Source organism: Phodopus roborovskii, unplaced genomic scaffold (assembly GCF_943737965.1).
Source record: "Phodopus roborovskii unplaced genomic scaffold, PHOROB, whole genome shotgun sequence".
Classification (NCBI taxonomy): domain Eukaryota; kingdom Metazoa; phylum Chordata; class Mammalia; order Rodentia; family Cricetidae; genus Phodopus; species Phodopus roborovskii.
Window position 1 is genome coordinate 13,749,002 of NW_026126563.1, and position 22,080 is coordinate 13,771,081.

At 47.8% G+C, this 22,080-nt stretch overlaps 1 protein-coding gene across 1 annotated transcript in view; it reads right to left on the bottom strand.

Moving 5' to 3' along the window:
• Positions 1-22,080, bottom strand: part of Npc1 (NPC intracellular cholesterol transporter 1) — a 45,978-nt gene that overhangs the window by 2,522 nt on the left and 21,376 nt on the right. The window contains exons 7-23 of the mRNA XM_051202087.1: positions 20,804-20,877; positions 20,136-20,506; positions 19,053-19,279; positions 16,180-16,280; positions 13,931-14,033; positions 11,319-11,508; positions 10,747-10,929; positions 9,740-9,854; positions 8,539-8,666; positions 8,317-8,457; positions 7,651-7,740; positions 7,103-7,293; positions 6,599-6,714; positions 5,928-6,057; positions 2,823-3,023; positions 1,748-1,979; positions 367-480 (exon numbers count right to left, since the gene is read on the bottom strand). Of these exons, the coding sequence (XP_051058044.1) occupies positions 367-480; positions 1,748-1,979; positions 2,823-3,023; positions 5,928-6,057; positions 6,599-6,714; positions 7,103-7,293; positions 7,651-7,740; positions 8,317-8,457; positions 8,539-8,666; positions 9,740-9,854; positions 10,747-10,929; positions 11,319-11,508; positions 13,931-14,033; positions 16,180-16,280; positions 19,053-19,279; positions 20,136-20,506; positions 20,804-20,877 (2,707 nt within the window). The remainder of the gene's footprint in view (positions 1-366; positions 481-1,747; positions 1,980-2,822; positions 3,024-5,927; positions 6,058-6,598; positions 6,715-7,102; positions 7,294-7,650; positions 7,741-8,316; positions 8,458-8,538; positions 8,667-9,739; positions 9,855-10,746; positions 10,930-11,318; positions 11,509-13,930; positions 14,034-16,179; positions 16,281-19,052; positions 19,280-20,135; positions 20,507-20,803; positions 20,878-22,080) is intronic.

The following is a 22,080-nucleotide window of genomic DNA, read 5'->3' on the forward strand; positions in this document are numbered from 1 at the left end:
GAGGGACTGATGGGATAAAGAGCTGGGTCAGGCACCTCTAGGCGTCAGCTAGAGCAGCAAGCTCTCCAACTCAGGAGATTCTTTCTCTTGTCGCCACATAATGCTGGCTTCTAGCTCTCTCAGGTCTAGACTTCCTGTTTAAGCCATCTAGTTGCCTAAAAGAGACCACACAAGGACAATTCTGAGGAATTGCAGGTCTGTTCAAGATGTAGCTGGCTATTTAGTGAAGTCTGTGAAAATCTGTCACTGCCGGGAGCTCCCATTTAAGGAATGGATCCCAATTCTGTTTTACCCACTCAATTTGTGTGTCTTCTGAGAGGCACCCCTGTCGTAGGCCCCACCCATCCTGGGGCCTAGCATACTCACAGAACTACCCATGTGGGCCAGCGCGTCTTCTGCTCGGCCGACTCGGCTTCCTTTGGTACTCACGGTGAATGCTCTTGTTATATGACTGCAGAACTCCACAGAAATGCCACAGCTCTGAAAGAAAGCAATCTCTTCAGCTGAAAACTCCCCTCAACGACAGCAGGGAGCTTGGAAGTCCTCTAGGCACTACCCAGCACCCAACTTTTCTATAGCCTCATGGCTTTGATTTGGGGAATTTCTGGACCCTTTCAAGGTTACCTATGTGCTTCCCCACTGAGCCAGCACATGGTCACTCCGTCTGGGCCTCATGCCACTCTCAACATGTTCCAATCTGAATGTTGACATCTCATTAATACTTTTTCAAGCTCACATCGTCAAGGTTTTTTTGTTTGTTTGTTTGTTTGTTTGTTTGAGATATGGTTTCTCCATGTAGTCCCAGCTGTTGAGAAACTTGCTCTGTAGACCATGTTGGTCTCAAACTCAGAGATCCTCCTGCCTCTGCCTCCCGAGTGCTGGGATTAAAGGTGTGTGTGCCCACCACACCTGGCTACATTTTCAATACTTTCTATCTGGCAACTGTATGGGAAGTCCTACAGAATAACCTGGTATGTAAAACTCGGGTGTCTTAATGTCATTAGGCTACAATTTTCTTTGTTTCCAGACAATCTCATTTAGTCCTGGCTGACCTCAAATTTGCTGTGTAGCTGAGGGATGATGACTTCGAACTTCTGACCCTCTTCCTCTGTTTCCCCGGTGCTGGGGCTACAGGTATACACTCCAGAGCTTACAAAATGCCAGGGACTGAAGTCTGGGTTCATGCATCCTATGCAAGCACTCTACCAAAATGAGTTGGCTACCACAGCCTTTTTTTTTTTTTTTTTTTTTTTTGTTTTTGAGACAGGATCTCAATTTGTAGTCTAGGCTGTTCTGGAATTTACTGTGGTTGAGGCTGGCCTCTTAACTTGCAGGAGCCTCTCGGTTGCTGGGATTGTAACGTGTGCCATCATACCAGGTCAAGTGGCTTTGCGGTCCTTTCTGAACAACGGAGACAGCACACCCAAACAGATCGTGGAACATTTTCATGCCACAGCACCATGAGCTACACTACTCACTACAGCTGCAAACAAAAGGAGATAAGACCGAAGCCTTGAACTTGCGAGCTTCCTGCCTCAGCCACCTGAGGGCTGGGACTGCCCAGCTTCAGAAACTGAGTGATCGCCTGCTCCCGGGTGATCTAGTGCCTCCTGTTCTCAGTGCCCTGCGGACTCAAGCACTCATCCCATCTCTCCCTGGGCACTACGAGCAAAAGGCAGCCACATATTTCAGGCCCCTTCAGAACTCACATGAAACCCAGGTCACAAGAGCTTAGAGCAGGACTCACCATCACTAGGTTGACCAAGGACACGGCATTCAGACTGATGCCCCACAGCCACATAACCCCGAACATGTTGACCAGGATCATGGCTATGGTGACACACATGATGACTGCAGACCACAGCTCACAGCCCAGGACCACCAAGGTCACCAGAAATATGGAGCCCAGAGACACACTGAGGTTAAAGATGGTGTCATCAATAATGGTCAGGTACTGTTCGTAGAAGACGTAGAACACACTAGGGAGGAGAGTGTCTGGTTAGAGCTGGCACTCCTGGGGTCTTCCTGCTTTACCCCATCACCCCGCTAAGTGGAGAGACTGCTGGAATGTGGCAGACACCCCAGAAAGCCACCTGAGACGGCACAATGCACTGAGCCTCCCAACTATCTTTGATGGCCACTGATACCCAAAGAACGACCCGAAAGTAACCCCAAGTGTGTGTTTGCATACAGTTTCTACTTACGCCCAATTCCTGCTGCCTTATAAACCCTGCCAAAGAATTCCATCGGCTGCTATGTTAGGAAAAGAAACTAAGCATCCGGGGCCAGTCTGGGAACTACCCTAGGCCATGGCAGTGTAAGCCCAGCTGCGTCTGAGAATTAGAATACAAACTCTAAATGGCCACACGAAGAGGCTGCCATTCTTCAATGGAGACCACGCTTATGGCTTGAGAAAAGCAATCATCGGATTGCCGCATCTTCCGTGTTTTTCAAGGAAAAAGCAGCAGTGGCAACAAGAAAGTAAAAACCTCTAACCCAGCAAATGAAAAGTCTGTATCAAGTACTGTCCCAGGCACCAAGCAGGCAGCTGCTGACTGCATGACTGGATGACAGGCACGTCCCTTCCTCAAGGCTTGTTACTTCACCGTGTGTCTCTCTGGGCTGGGACAGCACACCAAGGTCTGTGTCTAGTCCCCAGAGCATAGCGGATGCTCCAGATTCTGCCAATGCTCACCTCAAATTCCCTTCACACAACGCTCCCGGCTAAGGGTGAAGCAGGTGTCTGAATGAGAGCTGGGGCTCTCCAGCGGCCCCCACACCCTCCAATCCCATCCCTGTATGTATAGCCATCCCTGCTTTACCTGTACGGGAACACGCGGTAGTTACTCCCCTTAGAATTCAGGGTTTCTGTGATGTTACTGGCTACAAGCTGGGCTTTTTTCATGGCGTCAATATAGTCAGCAGAGGTCTTAAGGACCGTGTGGTAGGTCATGAAGTAAGTGGCCCCAACATAAGTGTCATCTCCGATGATATTAACAGCTGAACTGTAAACAGCATGTCCCCTGAGGAAGAACCAGGGGTGTCAGAACGGCTATGGCTTTAGCACAGTATGAACACGCTGGGTGAAGGCACCTGTCCTGGCCTGACGGATGAAGGAGGCCTACAGGAGGCCTTATTATCTTACTGTGGCACTTTGTCTGGTGCATGGCCGCTATTGTTTCTCTATCTGATTCTACTTAATATCAAACATGATGCAGAGTTAACCTGGCACTACTATGTGACAGGTAAGAAACCTGGACTTGAATCCACCCTGGCAGAGTGGATTCAACCCCTTAGCCCCAACAACTCCTCTGTGAATGGGCACACCAGCTCATGCCCATAGGCTGGGAGTGCACAGTGGGTCAAAGCCAGTGAGGTGTTTGGCATGACACTGCACAGCAGATATTCCCTTTGGCTACTACTTTCTAACTGAATCCCAAAGAGTGGCCATGCTTTCATGAAGAAAATTCCAGGATAACCTCGATAATCACAAGCAAAACCAGTTCTAAGCTCTACTCTATTACTTTTTAGAGGTAGTCTTCATCAGAGGTAGCAGAAATCTCAAAACAGACATGACACACACAAGTAAAAAGATTGCTAAAAAAACAAGTACATTCATGTGAGTTATATCACAGGTGATGTTCAACTTTCATCTACAAATTCTTCTAAATCAATCCTCTTATCTTTACTATCTCTGGGCCAGACATGGGCCCATATGTTCCTGTCCACGTGGGTAATAAGTGGTGTGGTAGCTTGAATGTAATTGGCCTCTATTAAGCTCACAGGGAGGGCACTATTAAGAGGTGTGGCTTTGTTGGAGGAAGTGTGTCACTATGGGGGTGGGCTTTGAAGTCTCCTATGCTCAAGGCACTGCCCAGTGTCTCAGTTCACTTCCTGCTGCCTGTGGATCAAAGATGTAGAACTCTCAGTTCCTTTTCCTGCCTGCCTGCCTGCCATGTCCCACCATGATAATGGACTAAACCTCTTTAACTGTAAGCCACTCCAATGAAACGTTTTCCTTTATAAAAGTTGTGAAAGTCATGTCGTCTCTTCACAGCAACAGAAACCCTAAGACAGGAGTTGGTATTAGTGACTGGGGTGTTGTAAAAGGCCTGACCTTGCTTTTGTTTTGAAGAATTTGACTTTTGTTATTTTTGGTTAAGAATGCAGTGGAAGGCTTTAAGCACTGCTTAATGGGCCATTCTATAGGAACATGCAAGACAGTGGTGCTGAGCGTAATTTGAACTGCGGATTGGTTTCAGAGGGGAAGAATATTAATATGTGGCATAGAGATTGTTCTTGCGCTATTTTGGTGATATTTTGCCCTTGTCTGAAGAGTCTGCCTGAGGCTAAAGTGAGTAGTTCTGGATTAATTGCATTAGCTAAGGAAATCTCAGAACAGGCTAGCATAGACTCTGTCCTGTGGTTATTAGTGGTGACTCTGATGAAGATTGATAATGAAAAGGAGCAAGCAGAGCAGGGTAAATTACAAAATGTACAATTTGAGGAGGAAAGTCACATCAGGAAGTGGAATAGAGCTAAATCCTATGTTCAAGGAGATAAACAGATTAAGAAATGGGATAAAGGGAATGGTGGCCTCAAGAGCTGCTAACAGGGAGAGGGACCAGCCCCAGGGAAAGAGGGGCTGACAGGGAGAGGGACCAGCCCCAGGGAAAGAGTGATGACAGGGAGAGGGACCAGCCCCAGGGAAAGAGGGGCTGATAACAGGGAGAGGGACCAGCCCCAGGGAAAGAGTGATGACAGGGAGAGGGACCAGCCCCAGGGAAAGAGGGGCTGATAACAGGGAGAAGGACCAGCCCCAGGGAAAGAGGGCTGCCGTGAACACAGCCGACAGGAGTAGGAGATCTGAAGAGAGTGGCATCAGACGCGGAGGTGCAGAGTTGAGGGTTGGCCCAGCTGGTTTCTGGTCTGGCTTTGGTCCAGGGTTTCCTCACTGTGCTCTCTTCCCTTGTTTTGGAATGGTGATGTGTCATTCATGTGTGTTCCCTTAATGACACAATTATGTCCTGTGTCATTATATGTCAGAAGAATGCGATCTGATTTTTCATTTTGATTTTATAGGGGAATACAGTTAAGAGATTGCATGGATCTCAGAAGAGACTTGGAACTTTAGACTTTTAAATAAGTTTGAGACTGTTATAGACTATGGGCACTTTTGGAGTTGAACTAAACTAATTTTGCATTATAGTATTGACACAAGCCTATGGGGCCAGGGAGTGGAGTGTGGTAGTTAGAATGTAATTAGCCCCTATGAGCACATAAAGGAAGTGTGGCCTTGCTGGAGTTAGGTGTGGACTTGCTGGAGGAAGTATGTCACTGTGGGCTTTGAGGTCTTCTATGCTCAAGCCAAGCCCAGTGTGGGCACAGTCTTCTGCTGCTGCCTGTGGATCAAGATGTAGGACTAAAATTCTCAAACTGTAAGTCAGCCCCAATGAAATGTTTTCCTTTATATGAGTGGCTGTGGTCATGGTGCCTCTTCACAGCAGTAGAAACCCTAAGACAGGCAGTCTGGCCGGCTGGGGACTCAGACAGCTCATACTTTCACCATGGATTAGAAGAACCTAAACCTTAAACTCTGGCAACATGGCCAAAGCAGAGATGCTGTCCCTTCAGCCCACTGGCACAATGGAACTGACGTGGGCCTCTCCCTCTCCATCTCCAGTGTGTTCATTCACGCTGTGCCTATGAATCCGCCTCCATCCACATGCCCGGGCAGGACAGGAACCACACCACGTGGAAAATGAGTGCCCAGTGAGGATTAAATCTGCTAAAAACTGAGGAGTTTCTTTAAACAGCATCTCTACTTTTTCAGGACTTCCCCACAAGCCTACTCATTCAGACTTTTTCTTTCCAAGTTAAAACTATGCTGGATGCTTGCTTATCTGACATGGCTCTGCAACACTTACCCTTTGCCGCATTTGGGGTTAGGGTTATCGGAAAGGAACATGGGCAGGAATTTCATGAACTCTTTCCCCTGTGGCCTCTGTTTGCCCTCTGGAGTCAGAGGTCTGCAGCGGACGCAGGTCGGGTCAATCACTGGCAAAAGAGGGGGCCAATCGTTAGAAAATGGGCCTCAGGATCTAAACATGTAAGATGAGGTACAATTCCCTGCACCTTTCCCTCCTCCCAAAGCTTCAGGTGCGTGTGATTTCATAGCTGAATAAACGTCAGGCCCAGGTCTTCTGTCTTAGGCAAAGCGTACAGCACACCCTCCTGATGTGGGTGAAGAGCGGCACAGAGAGCCCAGGACTCTCATGCTTTCACGGAGAAAATTCCACAATGATCTTGGCACTCGCAAGACCATAGGGAAAGCATGCTTTGAACAGACTCCAGTCGCTTGTCTGGAGAAAAGCAATAGATGTCAGCTGACCGAGATGAGAGGTCTGACCCGGGAACCACGTGCCCTTGCTTGACATGCAGTCCACGGTTGCGTGAAGACAGAGAGAAAGGGAAGGAGACGCAGCCCCAACACTGACAAACAGGCACCAACAGAGGCAAACGCAATGGTTAAGTGATGCTACCATTTTCTGAAATTAAAAAAAAAAAAGGAAGGCCCTAGAAAGGGGGATGAAATTACCAGAAGCGTTGCAGAACTGCTGAGTGGTGTTGTAGAGTCTACAGCAGGAGGACTGCGGCACGACCCAGTCAAAGTAATCGTCAATCCAGGACGAGGGGGCAAAGCCAATGTGGGTGCTGGAGAAGAGGGGACAAAGTGACTGGCTTGCCTGGGGCCCCGGAAAGCACCTCCTTCTCTCCATCTGACACTGCTGCGCTGGCGTGACCGGACACAAACCGTCAAGATGGCATGTGGCCAGTGAGCCCGCTTTGCTCGCGTGAAAGAAACTGGGTCTAAGAAAATCTGTTTTTAGTGAGAAATTTCAGGCCTGAGTTGATTCTTCTGCCCATTTCTGCTAAAAGGACCAAAACTGGGCATGGTGAAGCACACCTGGTATGTAACCCAAACTCCCGGGATGGGGCAAGCTCCAAGTTCAAGACCAGCTCAGGACACATAGGGAGACCATATCTCAAAGTGAACAAAGAGGAAAGGGAGCATAAAGGAGCAGGCAGTCCCCATACTGACTAGGTGTCCAGCTCAGCTGCGTTAAATATCTGCTGCACCAGAGAGTCATTGTCACAGCCCATGCCGCCGCACACCATGTTCTGCCCTTGGTGGGTGGTGTAGTTATGGCCTTCCTCCAGGACAAAGTACACAGGTGGACCTGAGTGCAGGAACTGACCCATGGACCTGAAGTAACCGATCACATACGAGTCCTGAGAGGGAGACCGAACAAGAGAGAAGGTACGGTTTGACGGGCACAAAGGAGACGGGGACAGCTAAGAAAGAAGAGGGCACACGGCCACCAACCTAGATGCACTGCTCTCTTCCCCAGGCCCCAGCCCCAACCAGAAGGGATCTGGTAAGGCGACCTCAGCTCACGGCTGCTCCACCGCTAAGGCGATGCCATGAAGAGCAGTGTGACTTAAGAGGGGCGGTGGCCCACTCCAGCACAGCCCTGGAGGTCACTGTCACCCCCTGCATGATTAGCATTCAGAAGCAAGCGGACACCTACACATGCTCTAAAAGCTATTCATCATGCACTAAAAGTTAAAGAAAAGAAAGGACCTTACATTTGGCATCGAAAGAGACTGGTCCAATCCGATTTCTACTTTGTTCATGACTGCAATACTGAATGACAGAACACCCACAAATATGGCTATCTGAAAAGGAAAGCAAATGGCAAGACATAATAATAAATTAAAGACTAGAAATAAAATCTTACAGACAAAACAACACAGAGATTTGTCTGCCTCTGCCTCCAGAGTGCTGGGACTAAACATGTGCGCCACCACTGCCCGGCTTGACATTTTATTTTATGTTTGGTAGTATTAGAGGCTGTGTATGACTAGGCATGAACTCTACCACTGAACTACATTCCCAGTCCAAAGCCAGAATTTGCTAGAATGATAAAATAGAAAATCCAAGGATGTGCATGCTTTTAATCCCAGTACTCAGGAGGCAGAGACAGACAGAGTTTGTCTGAGTTTGAGGCCAGCCTGGTCTACGGAGCAAGTTCCAGGACAGCCAGGGCCACACGGAGAAACCCTGTCTCGAAAAACAAAAGCAAAAAACAAACAAAACAAAAAGCACTAGAAAGGACCCTGCTAGTGTACTGCTTGCCTTTGCATTTTTGCAGTGTATTTACGGTGGTTAGAGTTGCCCTCCCGACCCCTCAGAAGGTATGTGACATCTGTGTAGGGAGAGAAGGCAGAGAGAAACCACAAAAAAGCCCATACCACAACTGGTCGCAGCCAGTCCTTCAGCAGAAGGGGGGCAAAGGAGTTTTTGAAGAAGCGGAACAGGTAGCTCTCAGAGGCGTGGGTCCCTCTGCCATCGTCAGCGCCTGGGACACAGCACAGGATGTCCAGCCGGTTTTTCTAAGGGAACAGAAAGGACGAGGCTACAGAAAGACTCTCACTTCACCTGGACTCCGGATTCACACATGCCCTGGACCTTACCTCTTGCCTCTTAATATCTAACCCCAAGAGGCTCACAAAGCAGGTGATCTGAAGGAGGAAGTCAATGAGCACGGCCAGGCCGGCAAACAGAGAGAAGGTGTGGACAGCCGGCACCGAGGACAGCGCTCCTGCAGGGAGAGGGAAGCACACGCTATTTCCTCACACTATAGGCATCATTTAAGGATCAAAAACATTTTCAGTAGCTTGTCAGTATTTAACAGTGGGATACGTTTTAAACAAAATTCTAGATTCACCACATTAGTTGGGGGTAAAAAAAAAAAAAATCAAATTTTGTGATGCTGGGCTGGCCACACGATCCTAGAAACAAACGTAGGCATCTGCCTCTTTAGATGGGGGGTGCAGTCCTCAGGGTGCCACAGCGAGTGGTGACGTTTGCTAAGGTCACCGTGACACCGCGGCATCATCTCAGTTGCTATAGCGGATGCGCCTGCAATGGCTTCCTTACAGAAAAGTGGACGGCATTTCCCCGCTGCACTGTGCCTCTCAATAAAGACCGCTTTCAAAAGCATGTTGCTCTGTAGAAAGGAAGTGACAAGGGGCAGGCAGGACACCGAAGGCTCGCCACCCACACCCAGCCTGCAATGGCCCTGTAAGAGCTGGTGGTCATGTGACCTCAGACGCCGTGATGATGACGACACCCTCTCAGCACAGACTTCAGCCTCCTTCCAGCCTCACAGCCTCTGCAGGGAGGCTTCCTCCCTCTTTCTACACTTTGCATCACGGCACCAAAGAATCCCCGAGGACTTCATCCCACATCACTCTGGTCCCTGTCCTGAGGTACAACAAGAAGCCCTTCTCATTAACGAGCCTGTTGCCAGGGCAGTTTGTGTCCAGGGAGGGAGCTGTGGAGCCTCCTGCATGCCAATATGCGTGCAGTGCCAGGCAGGGACTCCGTGGCCATGTAGGGACGCCATCTTCAAATACCAATGCTTGCTACAGGCACAGGAAGGGGAGGTGGCAGAAGAGCTCATGTCCCTGTCATCTTGAGTCCTGGCATCAGTGTCGTCCTGAGATACACAGGAACAAGAACACTCGAAAGCTGACTCCTGGGACACTGCCCACTCCCGGTCCGGCAAGTGACAATCCAACTGTGAAACAGCTCCCAAAAACGAACAATGTGTGTGTGTGAGGGGCATAAGCAGATACCCAGCAAGCCTGGGACAATCTGCAGTAAAATTACCGAAGAAAAACGCTGAGGTCTCAGAGAAGGACGAGAGGAACATAGTGGGGGCCACTTCCCCAAGGATCCTGCCCAGTTGCTGATCCAGGGTCTCCTCCTGAAGACGCTCATCTCTCTTAAAGAAAGAAAAACGCACTATTAAAATGTCCCTGCCACAGGAATGTCATCTCATTCCTGTCTTGTATTAACTCGAGGTAAGGGAAGAAATGGCTGCAGCGACTAAGCCCGCGAACTGGTGAATACATTTAATTAACCTGGTTAACGGAGTCAGATCACCAACCCGGGCTCACGGGATCAGACAACTGCCTGGTACATGGTTGCAGGAGGGCGGATCACTAAATGACATTTGTATATCACCGAGTCTCCACTCAGACAAGGAAGGACCCCAGGCAACGGAGACCACGTTCTATATGAGCAGACGGTGTGGACACTGTGCCTGTAGCAGAACTTCAGGACACAACAAACCTGTTATGTGTCTATAGCATGCTGGACTCTGTAGTGACATATTCACTTTGTCCGCACCTGTGGCACAGGCCACGCCCATTAGGGGTGGGGACAGGGGCAGATGTTACCTGGGGGAACTAAGTCTGAGGAGGGGGCTCCAGGAGCTCTGGCTTGCAGCACGGGGACAGGAGAACATCGGGAGGCATCCCTGGGACCAGGAACCTGCTGGTGTTCATCTGTCTATGTTGTAAGTTATTTCTCCCTGAATAAACATCTATTCGGCTTATCTGTTTCTCCTGGTCCTTATTAAACCTCAATAGGACTCAATAACATTCATACTTGAAATGTTATCCTTAGTGGTCAGTTCTTATTGCACACACGTGAAATGGTGCTTAACACCAAATTCTCATTTTACATCCCACACATCAAAGACACCAAGGGGCCACCGAGGAAAAGGGTGTGAGGCGATCTGCATTTTCAAAGGATGCTGGGGAAATGCTAAGCAGGCACTCACAAACTCCAGAGTCTAGAGGTCTGTGCTTCCTGAGATGGTGGAGACTTACCTGGTAGGTCTGCACTAGAATGAAGATGTTGTCCACCCCGACAGCCAGCACCAAGAACGGGATGACTTCGATGACAATGAGGGTCAGTGGCATTCCCATGTAGCTGAAGATGCCTAGGGAGCAGGCCACTGAGCTCAGCACTATCAGGATACCCGAGATGCCCAGTGAGACTTTAGAATCCACCTGCCGTCAGGCAAAGGCACAGATCATCAGAGAGCTCTCTGTCCTATCTGTTACATGCACAGTCCACAGTGTGAACGGACACAGAGAACGTCCAGGTTTTTTCCTAGCAACAAAGTCCACACACTCGCAGGCGATGGCATGGACAAAATGGGGGGAAAAGTCGTTTACGTGAAGTGAGGCTTACGTTTAAAGTGAAGAAAGCAGATGCAGAAAACAGAAAGTTATATATAGTTAGCACGAAGTTCATCGAAACACCACCACATGCGAGGCAGCCTCGAGAAGAATTAATTAACAAGGACAGGAAAACACGACACGTCACAGTTCGCACCGTCATTTCTACACAAATACTCCCAACCTCCAATACCCTCCCACGTGCCCCTCACACTTACCAGAAGTCTGCTACAGCTCTTTATGTGTCCCAAGGCAAGGGAAATATACAGAAACATGATGGCGTAGCTGATGGCAATAGTGAACACGTCACTCTTACTTTCCCGATCGAGTTCATCCTCAATGCTTCTCTCGGCAATGAAGGAAATGGTGAGATTGGGATTCTTGTAGTTTTTCACAAAATTAATAAACCTAAAGAGAAAACAAGTTCTTACCCTTCTAATTTAAAACTATACAACAGCTGAGTAAGAGCATCTCCATCTTGCTTAACCTCTGCCCAGGAGTCTGGCGGGATGCCCTCAGACTACAGGCAAATTCCAGATGCTGACTCTTCTGCCTTTTGTGGTGGTGCAGGTGCCCGACACAAGACCCCGGCACTCTAAGGTCAACACTGTACCTCTGTGAGCTCAGACCTGAAATGGTCTACTGTTTAGAACACGTTTAAAATCAACTCATGTTCTACCCCCACACCCCCCGCAGAGAAGCATCTCACTGTGTGCCCATGCTGGTCTAGAATTTCCCAGTTAAGTAATCCCTCTGCTTCAGTCTTGAGTACTGGGATCTCTGGCACGCACCACCATGGTACGCTTAACAAAGTTTTAAAAGCAGATATACAAGTTCAACACAAGCTGTCAGATCACATCTAATTTCTTTATAGGAAATCATAAGCTGCTTCTAAAATTCACATGCAAGCAAGGCCCCAAGCAGCCATAACAGACATGAGATGAACAAAGTATGACTCATTTTTTCTAATTCCAAACTTATCACAACAATCAAGAAAGTGTGACACTCAAAAACATAAAAGTAAAAGCTATAAACATACTGTGTCTGATGAGGATGTTATGACCACTCAACAGCGTACAGAAAAAACTTTTCAGCAAATGGTTTAAGACAATTAGATGAATAACTATATGCGAACAATAAAGCTAAATGGACCCTTAACCTCATACCATACACAAAACTCAACGGGCTGTGAGTGGTAATGTAGGGCTGTTCCAAGGCTAGTCTGAGTTCTATATTAAGACCTGGTCTCAAAAGGCCTGGGGGCTGAGAGATGGTTCAACAGGTAAGAGCACTGGCTGCTCTTCCAGAGGATCCAGGTTCAATTCCCAGTACCCAAATGGCAACTCACAACTACCTGTAACTCCAGTTCCCTGGGATCTAACACCATCACAGCAATGCACATAAAATAAAGTTAAAATAAGTTAAACAAACAAAAAAACCTAAGGGCTGGGTATATAGCTCCACAACAAAACATTTGCCTAACATAGGGGTTGGAAGATTTAAATGGATCAAACACAGGAATTAACATTATAAAATTCTTATAAGAAAACACAAGAATAAATCTGTCATCTTGGCTTCTCAGATACACCAAAAGTAAGGCAATAAAAGGAAATATCCGAACCTAAAAATGAAGAACTTTTATGCTTCCAAAGTTCAAAGGGGGCAGAACCACAGAGATGGAGAGAATATCTTGAAATCATATCTGATAAGAGACTGACTTCTGCCTAGAATATATAACAGACTTTTACAATTCTAAATAACAGTTAAAATGGGCAAAGGATATGGAGAATAAGTTCGTGAAAAGATGCTTGAGATTTTTAATCAAGAAAATACAAATCACAGGGCTGGGGATGTCACTCCAATGATGGAGCATCCATTGAGCAAAACCCTAAGTTCTGCCTCTGGCACAGTGGTGTAAGCTGTGACCCTAGCACTCGGGAGGTAGAGGCAAGAGGTTCAGAGTTCAAGACCATCCCCCACTACACAGCAGGTTCAAGGCCAGCCTGGACCACAGGGGACTAACACAAAAAAGAAATGAGAAAATGTTACTCAGTGCCACTCATAACAGCCAGCACGAAAAAGTCAGATAAAGCACACAAGCACAGATGGGACGTGGAGACCGCCAATCAGGTCTTCAAATAGTTAAAGGAGTTACTGCAAGACCCTGTGATTCTATTCCTACAGATACACATGTCTCCGAAGGAAATGAAAACATTTCTAATAAAAGTGTGTATGCAAATATGCACAGAGCCATTCTTTACAATAGCCAAAAGGCAGATGCAACCCAAACATGTGTAAATGATTAATGCATGAATAAAATGTGGTATGTCTACACACATTTTGACCCGAAGTTTTGGGTCAAAACAAGGAACAAAGCACTAACTCATGTCACTACATGGACGACCCTGAACACATATGATAGGCAAAGGCGGCCAGACATGAAAGTTCACATATATAACTGTATTCAAACATTCACAGCAGCAAAGTCCGTGAGGCAAAGGCAGGTTGTGGCAGCCTAGTGCTGTGGGTGAGAGGTTGAGAAGATGTGATGATGGGCAGGACAGCTAACGCGAACAGTATTTATCCTATCAGAACATTCTATTGGCTGAGGAATACTCTACGTGAGTGGATTAGACAAAGGTGTATGAATATGTCTGTATTCTTGCCTACAGATATCATTCATGTCATCTACTTCTAGGTAAGCCTGTTCCAAGACTTCTTAGCATAGCTCCTGCCATGTAAAAATGACGCCGTAACTTAGTCCGGCTGCACACCAGACAGTGAGGTCCAAGTGAGCACGCTGCCCACATCCAGCCCACGAATGACTCACTCTGTCTCCCAGGCCTCGGCCCTCTGGAGCTTCTCTGTGCTGTTGTAGTAGTTACTGACAGGGAAGGTGATCACAAGCGCAGTGGCATTATTGTAGTTCTGATCTAGAAGGCAAAAACGTGACATCAACGAGCCAAGTATTAGCATGCAAAGTCAGCTAAACGCAAGTCGGTCTCCCACTGGAGCTCCCTCTGCGAGCGGCAGGCACAGAACGGCTCTGTGATGCAGCTAACAAACACAAATGCAAAAGGTTCTGGCAGTTGTCACTCAGGAAAAACGGCCTTTCATTAAAAAGAACTGAGCGTCAATTCCCGTTTATTTTCCCCATATATATGTATGTATGTATGTATGTATGTATATATATATTTTTTTAAATAACTGCACATAAGGGGTGTAGCTTCAGTATTTTCATACATGTATATAATGCACTTTGATCACATGTATGCCCAGTGACCCCGCTGATCCCTGCCCTCTGCTCTTCTACTCCCTCTCCTATTATCAGGTCTTCTTTCTGAGATGAGGGCCCTATATGTAGCCCAGACTGACCTCGAACTCAGAGATCCGCCTGCCTCTGCCTCCTGAGCGCTGGGATCAAAGGTGTGCGCCACCACAAGTGACCAATGATGGTTCTATGACAGCGAGTACATTGCAAACATTTCAAACTGAGCGGAAAGATGTTTGTTGTTGTTTCTTCACTCTTTCTGAATTTCTATTCTATTCTCAGTTCTCCTCCTGTGCTTGTGGACAGCCAGCTTCAGGGGCACACAAGCAAACACACGTGCATGTGCATGGCCTTCCCTTCTTTTCATAACCACGCCTGCAATGTCCTCACCAACAGGCTTTCCCCAGTTCCTTAGGTGACCTCAGCTCACAGACAGAAGTGAGCATGAGTATTTCCTCCATGTATTTGAAGTCACTGGGGTGGGGGAGTGGCTGCAGAGATGGCTTGGCAGGGGAGACACACTGACTTTGGACCCTACCATCCCCATGAGACGGCGGGAATGGTCACTCACACCACCTGTTACCAGAGCATTTTGCTGGCCACCAGCCTACTTCCAGGTACGGTGAGGTCCTCTGGCTTCACCCTGTCTCGCCCCTGCCACATGACACACACACACACACACACACACACACACACACACACTCTTCTATTGTTTCTTGTAACTTTCAACTACTTTAAACTTAATCCCCCACCACATAGCTCTTTTTATTAATGGAGGAATGTTGTCTGTTATGAGTAGTAATAGATGTGTGTGTATGTGTGTGATTTTTTGCCTTTTACTTAAAAAAATTTTTTTATTTTTTAAACAACAAATTTCATTGAGAAGATATAGCTCCCTATAGCCAGGAAGGTTCTAAAAAATGAGTTTTCCTTTTGTCTTAAAACAAACAAAACCAAACAAACAGTGTGCTCTCTTTCACACATGTCTTTAAAATTCTTATGTAGTCAAATTCAGTCTTTCCTTTTGCGGCTTGAGTTTTCCTTTAGAAAGAAAATCCCTCCTATGCTTTCTTCAGATTCTTTTTTTGCTTTTTACATACCCATCTTTGACCTTCTGAGTTTGGTGGTCATGGTGCACACCTTTATTCCCAGCACTCGGGCAGCAGAGACGGGGATTTCTCTGAGTGCGAGGCCAGCCTGGTCTACAGAGTGAGTTCCAGGACAGCCAGGGCTACACAGAGAAACCCAGCCTCAAAAGAGACCAGATCCACCACTTTCCCCTGTGGGAAGGTCAGTTATGACATCATCCTCTTCCTACCATGTAAGAGTTTTTTATGGCATGAGGCAGAACACATCTCAAATACCGATGACAACTTCTCTCTTCCCTTCTGAGGGAAGACAAGCTATCTGGCCTTGTTAACAACCAGAGAAACCTGTCTGTCTGGCAGCAATCAGGCTGCAGATGTTGAAGGTGTCACGCATCATCGCCTCCCATGTCACCTGCCCCAGAAGTGGTAAACATCTCTGGAGTCACTGTCCCGACTGGTTAGAAAAACAATCCGCTTCTTTTTGTTTTCTTGAGACAAGAGCTCACTAGTAGCCTAGGCTAGACCCAAACAAATGTTTGCCCTGCTTCTACTTCCTGAGTGCTGAAGGTTTTTATGTGTGTGCCACCAAACCTGGCTCATTTCTTTTAAGTCATGAGTACAATTCAAACCCAACCCTGAAGGTGGTATCTTCAGGGTTCAAGCGGTGGGAAATCAAGACCGCCAGATTTCTGAACTGTAACCGCCTCGATAGCTTCTTACCGTCATAGCCACCCAGCACAAGCCATGGGAACACAGGCCCTCCAAATGTACCCAGGCAAGGATCATGGAGCATGCTGGTGTCATTCAGAGAGGAGGGAGCCCTGCCAAAAGTTCAGAAAAACTTACAATTAGAACCTGCGAGGCACAACAACCTACACACTTCCATGGCAGTGTCTGCATTCCAAGCACACTCGGCTTCCTCAGTTGAGTAAGAAAGAAGATGTCTTTCTTACTCAAGTCCCTGGGCACCAGCCAGGAGCAGCTACAACCAGGTGAAACCAGTGACTCATGGTGCTGTGTGGGGACAGAGGGATGAAGGGTACAGGGCAGCCCATGAGTCCTGGCTCTCTGATGATGAAGTAGGCGAAGGACATGGATGACTGTGCTTTGTGAGCCCTTGTGGGGACATAAAACAGCTGCGTCATATGACTTCAGTGCAGCCCTGGTTGTGAACACGTGTCTGCTTTGCACCTCACACTGTCATCACACCACACGGCAACCAATGCAGCCTGAATCGAGGCTGTTACAGACTGCGGTGTGTTACTGTGCACAGTTTCTACTCTTCTTCTGGGAAACAAAACCTGCCAGTATTTCCCTCCTGATCATTCCAGCATGTATCAAGTTATTATAGTACATATCTGGACTCTACTGGTTAGAAAGGTTTGAGTCTCAAAACCAATGCTTAAGTTTCATAAAATTTGTTAACAGACTCATGGCTTGGGAGTATTTACAACAATTTCTAAAACTGCCCCAAACGTACTTCTGTCCTTTTACACTATGTATTTATGAGGAGAAATGTTCTGAACATCGATCATTTTAAGATCAAAATACTGATCGACTCTGAAAGGTTTTGCAGTATTCTGCAGTAGCCAATGTCCACCCAAGATTTCATTCTTTGTGTCAAAGTAAATGAGCACACCTGCCTCATTAGGATGTAAGTTTGCTTTGTCTTCACTGTTAACCATACCAAAGAAGTATTTCAAAACAAACTCATGGTTTATCACCAGTAAATTTCCATCTGCACTCATTTTATGTACCACTATACACAAGAATCCATAACAATCCCTTGGGTGAAAAGGGATCATGAGTGGAACGAGCTATGCTCACAAATGGAACAAACAGGCATGTGGCAGAGAAGGAAAACGGGGACAGTGACCCGGGAGTGGCAAGCCTTATCTTGCAGCATGTGGCACCTAAAGCAGAGGCTCCCAGGAGAGGAGGCGGGGCTTGGAGGAATGAGAGCCAGGCTGTGAGGGAAACAGGGATTCAGTGGCACCACACACTGAGTGGTGTTGACTTTTATCCCGGAAACAGAAACTCCGGGGATCAGCAGAGTTCCAGGAGATGTGCTACACAAGCTATGTGCAAAGCGGAGGAACGTGGGCCAGACACAGGAAGCAGGCTGAGGCTGGCCAGTCAGGAGGTTTGTGCAATCGCCTGGGCAGACGATACAGGACAGTCATTAGCCCAGACTGAGCTGGGCATCTGGGAGGTCCTCAAACCAGGATGAGCCCTAGAGGCAGGTAACATTATAGATAGGGGACAGTCCTCTGCCCCCAGCATGACTCAGACGGACAGAAGAGGCCATGCAGAGGTTAAAGTGCACAACACAACTAGGACTCAAGGGAGGTGCAAGCTGGGGACAGGCCTGAGATCATGAAGTGTGACTACAGACCAAGCCTGCATGCACCCCAAAGGAGGGCATCGCAGGCAGCCTCCAAGTCTAGGCCTCAACTCTGAGGAGACACACTTTTATGCTTTGGTTTGCACCACAGGAAAACAGATTTTCCTCCTAATATAGGAATTACATCATATTGAATGTTTTTTCAGTCACCTACAGCTCTCCCCCCACCTGGCTTAGGGCTTATGGACATATGTGCATTCCTGTCTCACGAGAACTGAGGAGTGAGCTCAGCCAGCCGCCGAACTGTCCTACACCAATCAGACACAATTTAAGGTCATGACAGTCCTCAGTGAGAGCTCTTCTGTGGAGAGGGCAAACTGAGCAGCATACTCATCAGACACCAAGTCATTCCTGTTTCCATGGTGACCGGTGAGGCAGTGTGACGGTTAACAGTGGGACACAGCTCTCCACTCAGGGATGGTAGGCCCACAAAGAGTCACACACTCTTCCTGACAAGCCGGCTCCCTCACGGGTCACTCCAACCGGATGACTAACCCCAATGATTAAGATGCCCTGGCCTGACACAGCCCCACAAAGGGAACCCCCAGTCGGATCTAGCATGCCAACCCCTCCACACAATGACAGAGGTTCTATTTGAAGAGCAAGAAAAGCACAATGGGCTCCTAACTCTCAGAGGAAGGATGAACCTGGAAGCTGCTGATGTATTGAGTTAGGGGTGAGAGGTACCTGCCCTCCCCAGGTACGTCCCGAAAAATCTCCCACCCCAGGGCCTTTCCGTCTGCTATACAAGCTGCTTGGAGCTGTCCTCTGACACCTACAGGCTCCCTCCTTTTCCTTCCCCTCTGTGCAGTTCTTCGTGCTAAGGCAGCACAAAATCCATCCCTTCTCTGCCTGGCCTTAGTGCTCTCCTCACAGCCCTCATCCCTACCTGATGTGACAGCACACACAGTCCTGCCTAAATCTACCGTGTAAATGTTTCTCCCAACAGGAGGCTAGTACTGTTCAGCGGCATCAGAGCGGTCTCAGTTTGCATCAATATACAGACTGATGCTTGCACTAAAATAAGAGTAGTATTTTCAGAATGTGCTTACTGTTGGTCTCTCTCCATTACAGTAGGAGCTCTCAAGGCACATCTTGCTCCATTTACTGGGTCTGAGTCCTATGAACAGAGTGAGTAACAGATGTTCTCAAGTACTGACAGGGTATAAGAATGGCTACTGCCACTTACCGTACACAGTATAGAAAGTGTGTGTGGTAATCAGCATACACAAAGAAGTCATCGCCTACTTGGTGGTCCAGCACCGAATGGCTGTTTTGGAAGTAATTTAAGACACTTAAAATGGTGCAGTTCTTGTTGTATGGAGAGAGAGGGGCCACACAGATGTCTTGAAGTGTCACGGTCTTATTGTCATAAGATGCAGTAATACTTTCAATGGCAAGCTGTAAGTCAAGGACCTGAAGGATTTGGAACAGAAGCAAACATGTCATCACCAACCACACTGCCCTACGAACTCAGACGATAACGATGCTTTGAATGAACACTCCTGAGGATGGGGGAGGCTGTACAGCAGCATGGTGAGAGCCAACAGCTCCTCTTAACAGGAAACGGGATAAGAGCTGTAGTTAGCCGTTTGTCTGGGAAGCAGACAGTATAACAGATCTCAACACAGGACACAAATCATCCTTCATGCAGTGTGCACCAAGGCTCAGTCTTGGAGCAAATTCTTGGTCCTCTGACACTGTCCCTTGCCAAAAATACGCACATCCTTCCTCACCCTGACCTGTGACCATTTATGTATAAGTGTGCATTTTCTAATATAAGGCATTATTATTTGGAGAGGAAATTTCAATTAAGGAAATGCCTGGATCAGACTGGCCTATGGGGCACATCAGCAGGGGACTATCTTTAATTGCTAACAGATGGAGGATAGCCTAGCCCACTATGGGCAGCACTGTTCCCCAGGCAGGTGGCCCTGAACTTTATTTAAGAAAGCTAGCTGAGCATAACCGTGCCTGACAACCAGCAAGCAGCACCCTCCATGGTTCCGGCTGCACTTGTGTGGCCGTGAAGTGAGCTCCCTGACTGGAAGTACTGCTGTGCAGAACTGCAAGCAGGCTGCTTCAAGTCTCTGCCTTGCATTCCTGCTTAACTTCCGTTAGCGATGAACTGTGTGATCTGAAACTGCAAGCCATATGAGCCCTCTCTCCCCACTGTGTGTCTTTGGCTCGGTGTTTATCACAGGGACTGAAAAGAAGCAGGGCAAGTACTCAGGGTCCTCGGATAAATGGTGACCGCAAATGGCAGGGTTACCTGGTGTAGAATCTCTTTGTTCAGTGGAGGCCCAAAGGGCACATTGGATCCTGAGGGGTATGGCTCATAGACATGGACACTGGTGTTGGGGGCCTGGATAATAAGCTGCTCCATGCGAAAGAAAGGCCCAAAGTGCTTATCAAAGTACTCCTTCTCCAAGCGGGCCCGACTGTGAGGGGCCGACCAGAGCTCCACAGGATTGGTGGTGACCCGGACAAACACCAGACCGGAAGAGCACGCAGCGATGAAGACCAATGACAAGAAAATGACACAGGTGGGGTTTCGGACACAGAACGCTCCCCATTTTGTAAACATGCGCCTCAGGCAGCCATCGAACGCCGCACCAAGTGGGTCACAGCATGACGCCTCCCCTGGAAGAGCGAGGGGAGAGGACAGAAGAGGTCACTAGTCAAGCATTCGCTGCTTGGTGGCTTCTGGGAATCTGGCCCACACCTGCTGCATGCTCACAGTCCCCGTGGCCTCTGCTCCCCCTCTCTCAGTGAAGCCACTCTCCGTGGCTGCTCAGGATGGACCCTCCCTCGGTCCATAATTAGTTATTTGGCTCCGAGGTGCCTTCACTATGCTGTGCCCTCAGCAAGGGCCCACTGCTTCACAGAGTAGCAAGGCTCTCAGGCCCACGTGATCCTTGCCCTACACACACGCGTTACCTTTGTCACTGGTGTTCGCAGAAAAGGCTATGTTGCTGTCAATGGGCGTGTACTCAGACACAAAATACCGCCTTCTGGAACAGAAGCACGAAGGTGGTGTTAGCAAGCTTCGTGCAACACACAGCTCACTTCCTCCCAGGTTCCCTGCTCCCTGTTTTCAACTTTCCTGGTCTGGGCTCAGCAGGCTCAGAGAAGATGGAGGAAAGAATAAAAAATGACAACGGTAATTTCATATTGGAATTGACAGGTGTCACTTTTAGGTCCTTTAAAACATTTTAAAACACTTTTAGGTCCAGTAGCAATAAGCACCCCTCGTGTTCAGACCACAGCTTCTCAATACCATTCTCTAACAAAAGGGACCAGGAGCTCCTTGAAGAGGATAATTCTAGACCCTGGGGAAAAGTATCCCATGAGCCTGGGTGCGAGCATGTCAAAATAATACAGGCGCTAATGGGAGGGAACCCCAGTGCCCGGTAAAACAAACCTAAAAGGCACAGTACTGAGTGAGTAAGCAAAGAAAGGGTGCAATTAGCACATGGCGGGGGGGGGGGGAAGAATAACCGAAGCCCACGGGGCAAACACCACCGATTTAAAGGACCCACCAATGGACAGCATGGGCTGGCTCGAGGAGAAAGCATTAGCAGTCTTCAAGTAGCTGCTCCTCCTAAGAAACTTCCAACCCAATGGGGTGTTACAACTGCACAGTAGAGACCCATCAGCTCCACTGTAACTGTGTAATCCAGGCAAACCCCACCAGCAATGAAACCCACGAACACAAGAATCCCTGCCAAGGTGTACTGAGACACATGACCACATCTGTGATGCTCCACATACAACCTCAACCCAATGCCAAGCAAGTGTTGCAGGCCGGCAATGGACAGGACCAATACCTATCAAGTGTCCTGGAATGGAGAAAATTAATAAAAACTAAACAATGAGTGTGCTGAGGGGCCTTGGAAGCAAACAGTGGGCACAACCTCACCCACACCGGTGAGATCTGAAGAAGTCTGTGGTTTAGCCAAGAACATTACGATAATGCTATTTTGGATTCTGAACGTTGCCTGTAAGTTCCTGTAAGCTGTAATGTTACAGGAAGCTTGGAACACATACACATACACTTTGCTATTTCTGCAGCCTTTTGGAGAGTCTAAAATTATTTTACAATAATATTGCTAAAAATGTACTGTCTTGAGTTAAGCAGATAGTTTAGTCTGCAAAGTGCCTGCCATGGAATCATGAGGACCTGAGTTAGATCCCAAGAACATAGGTAAAATGCC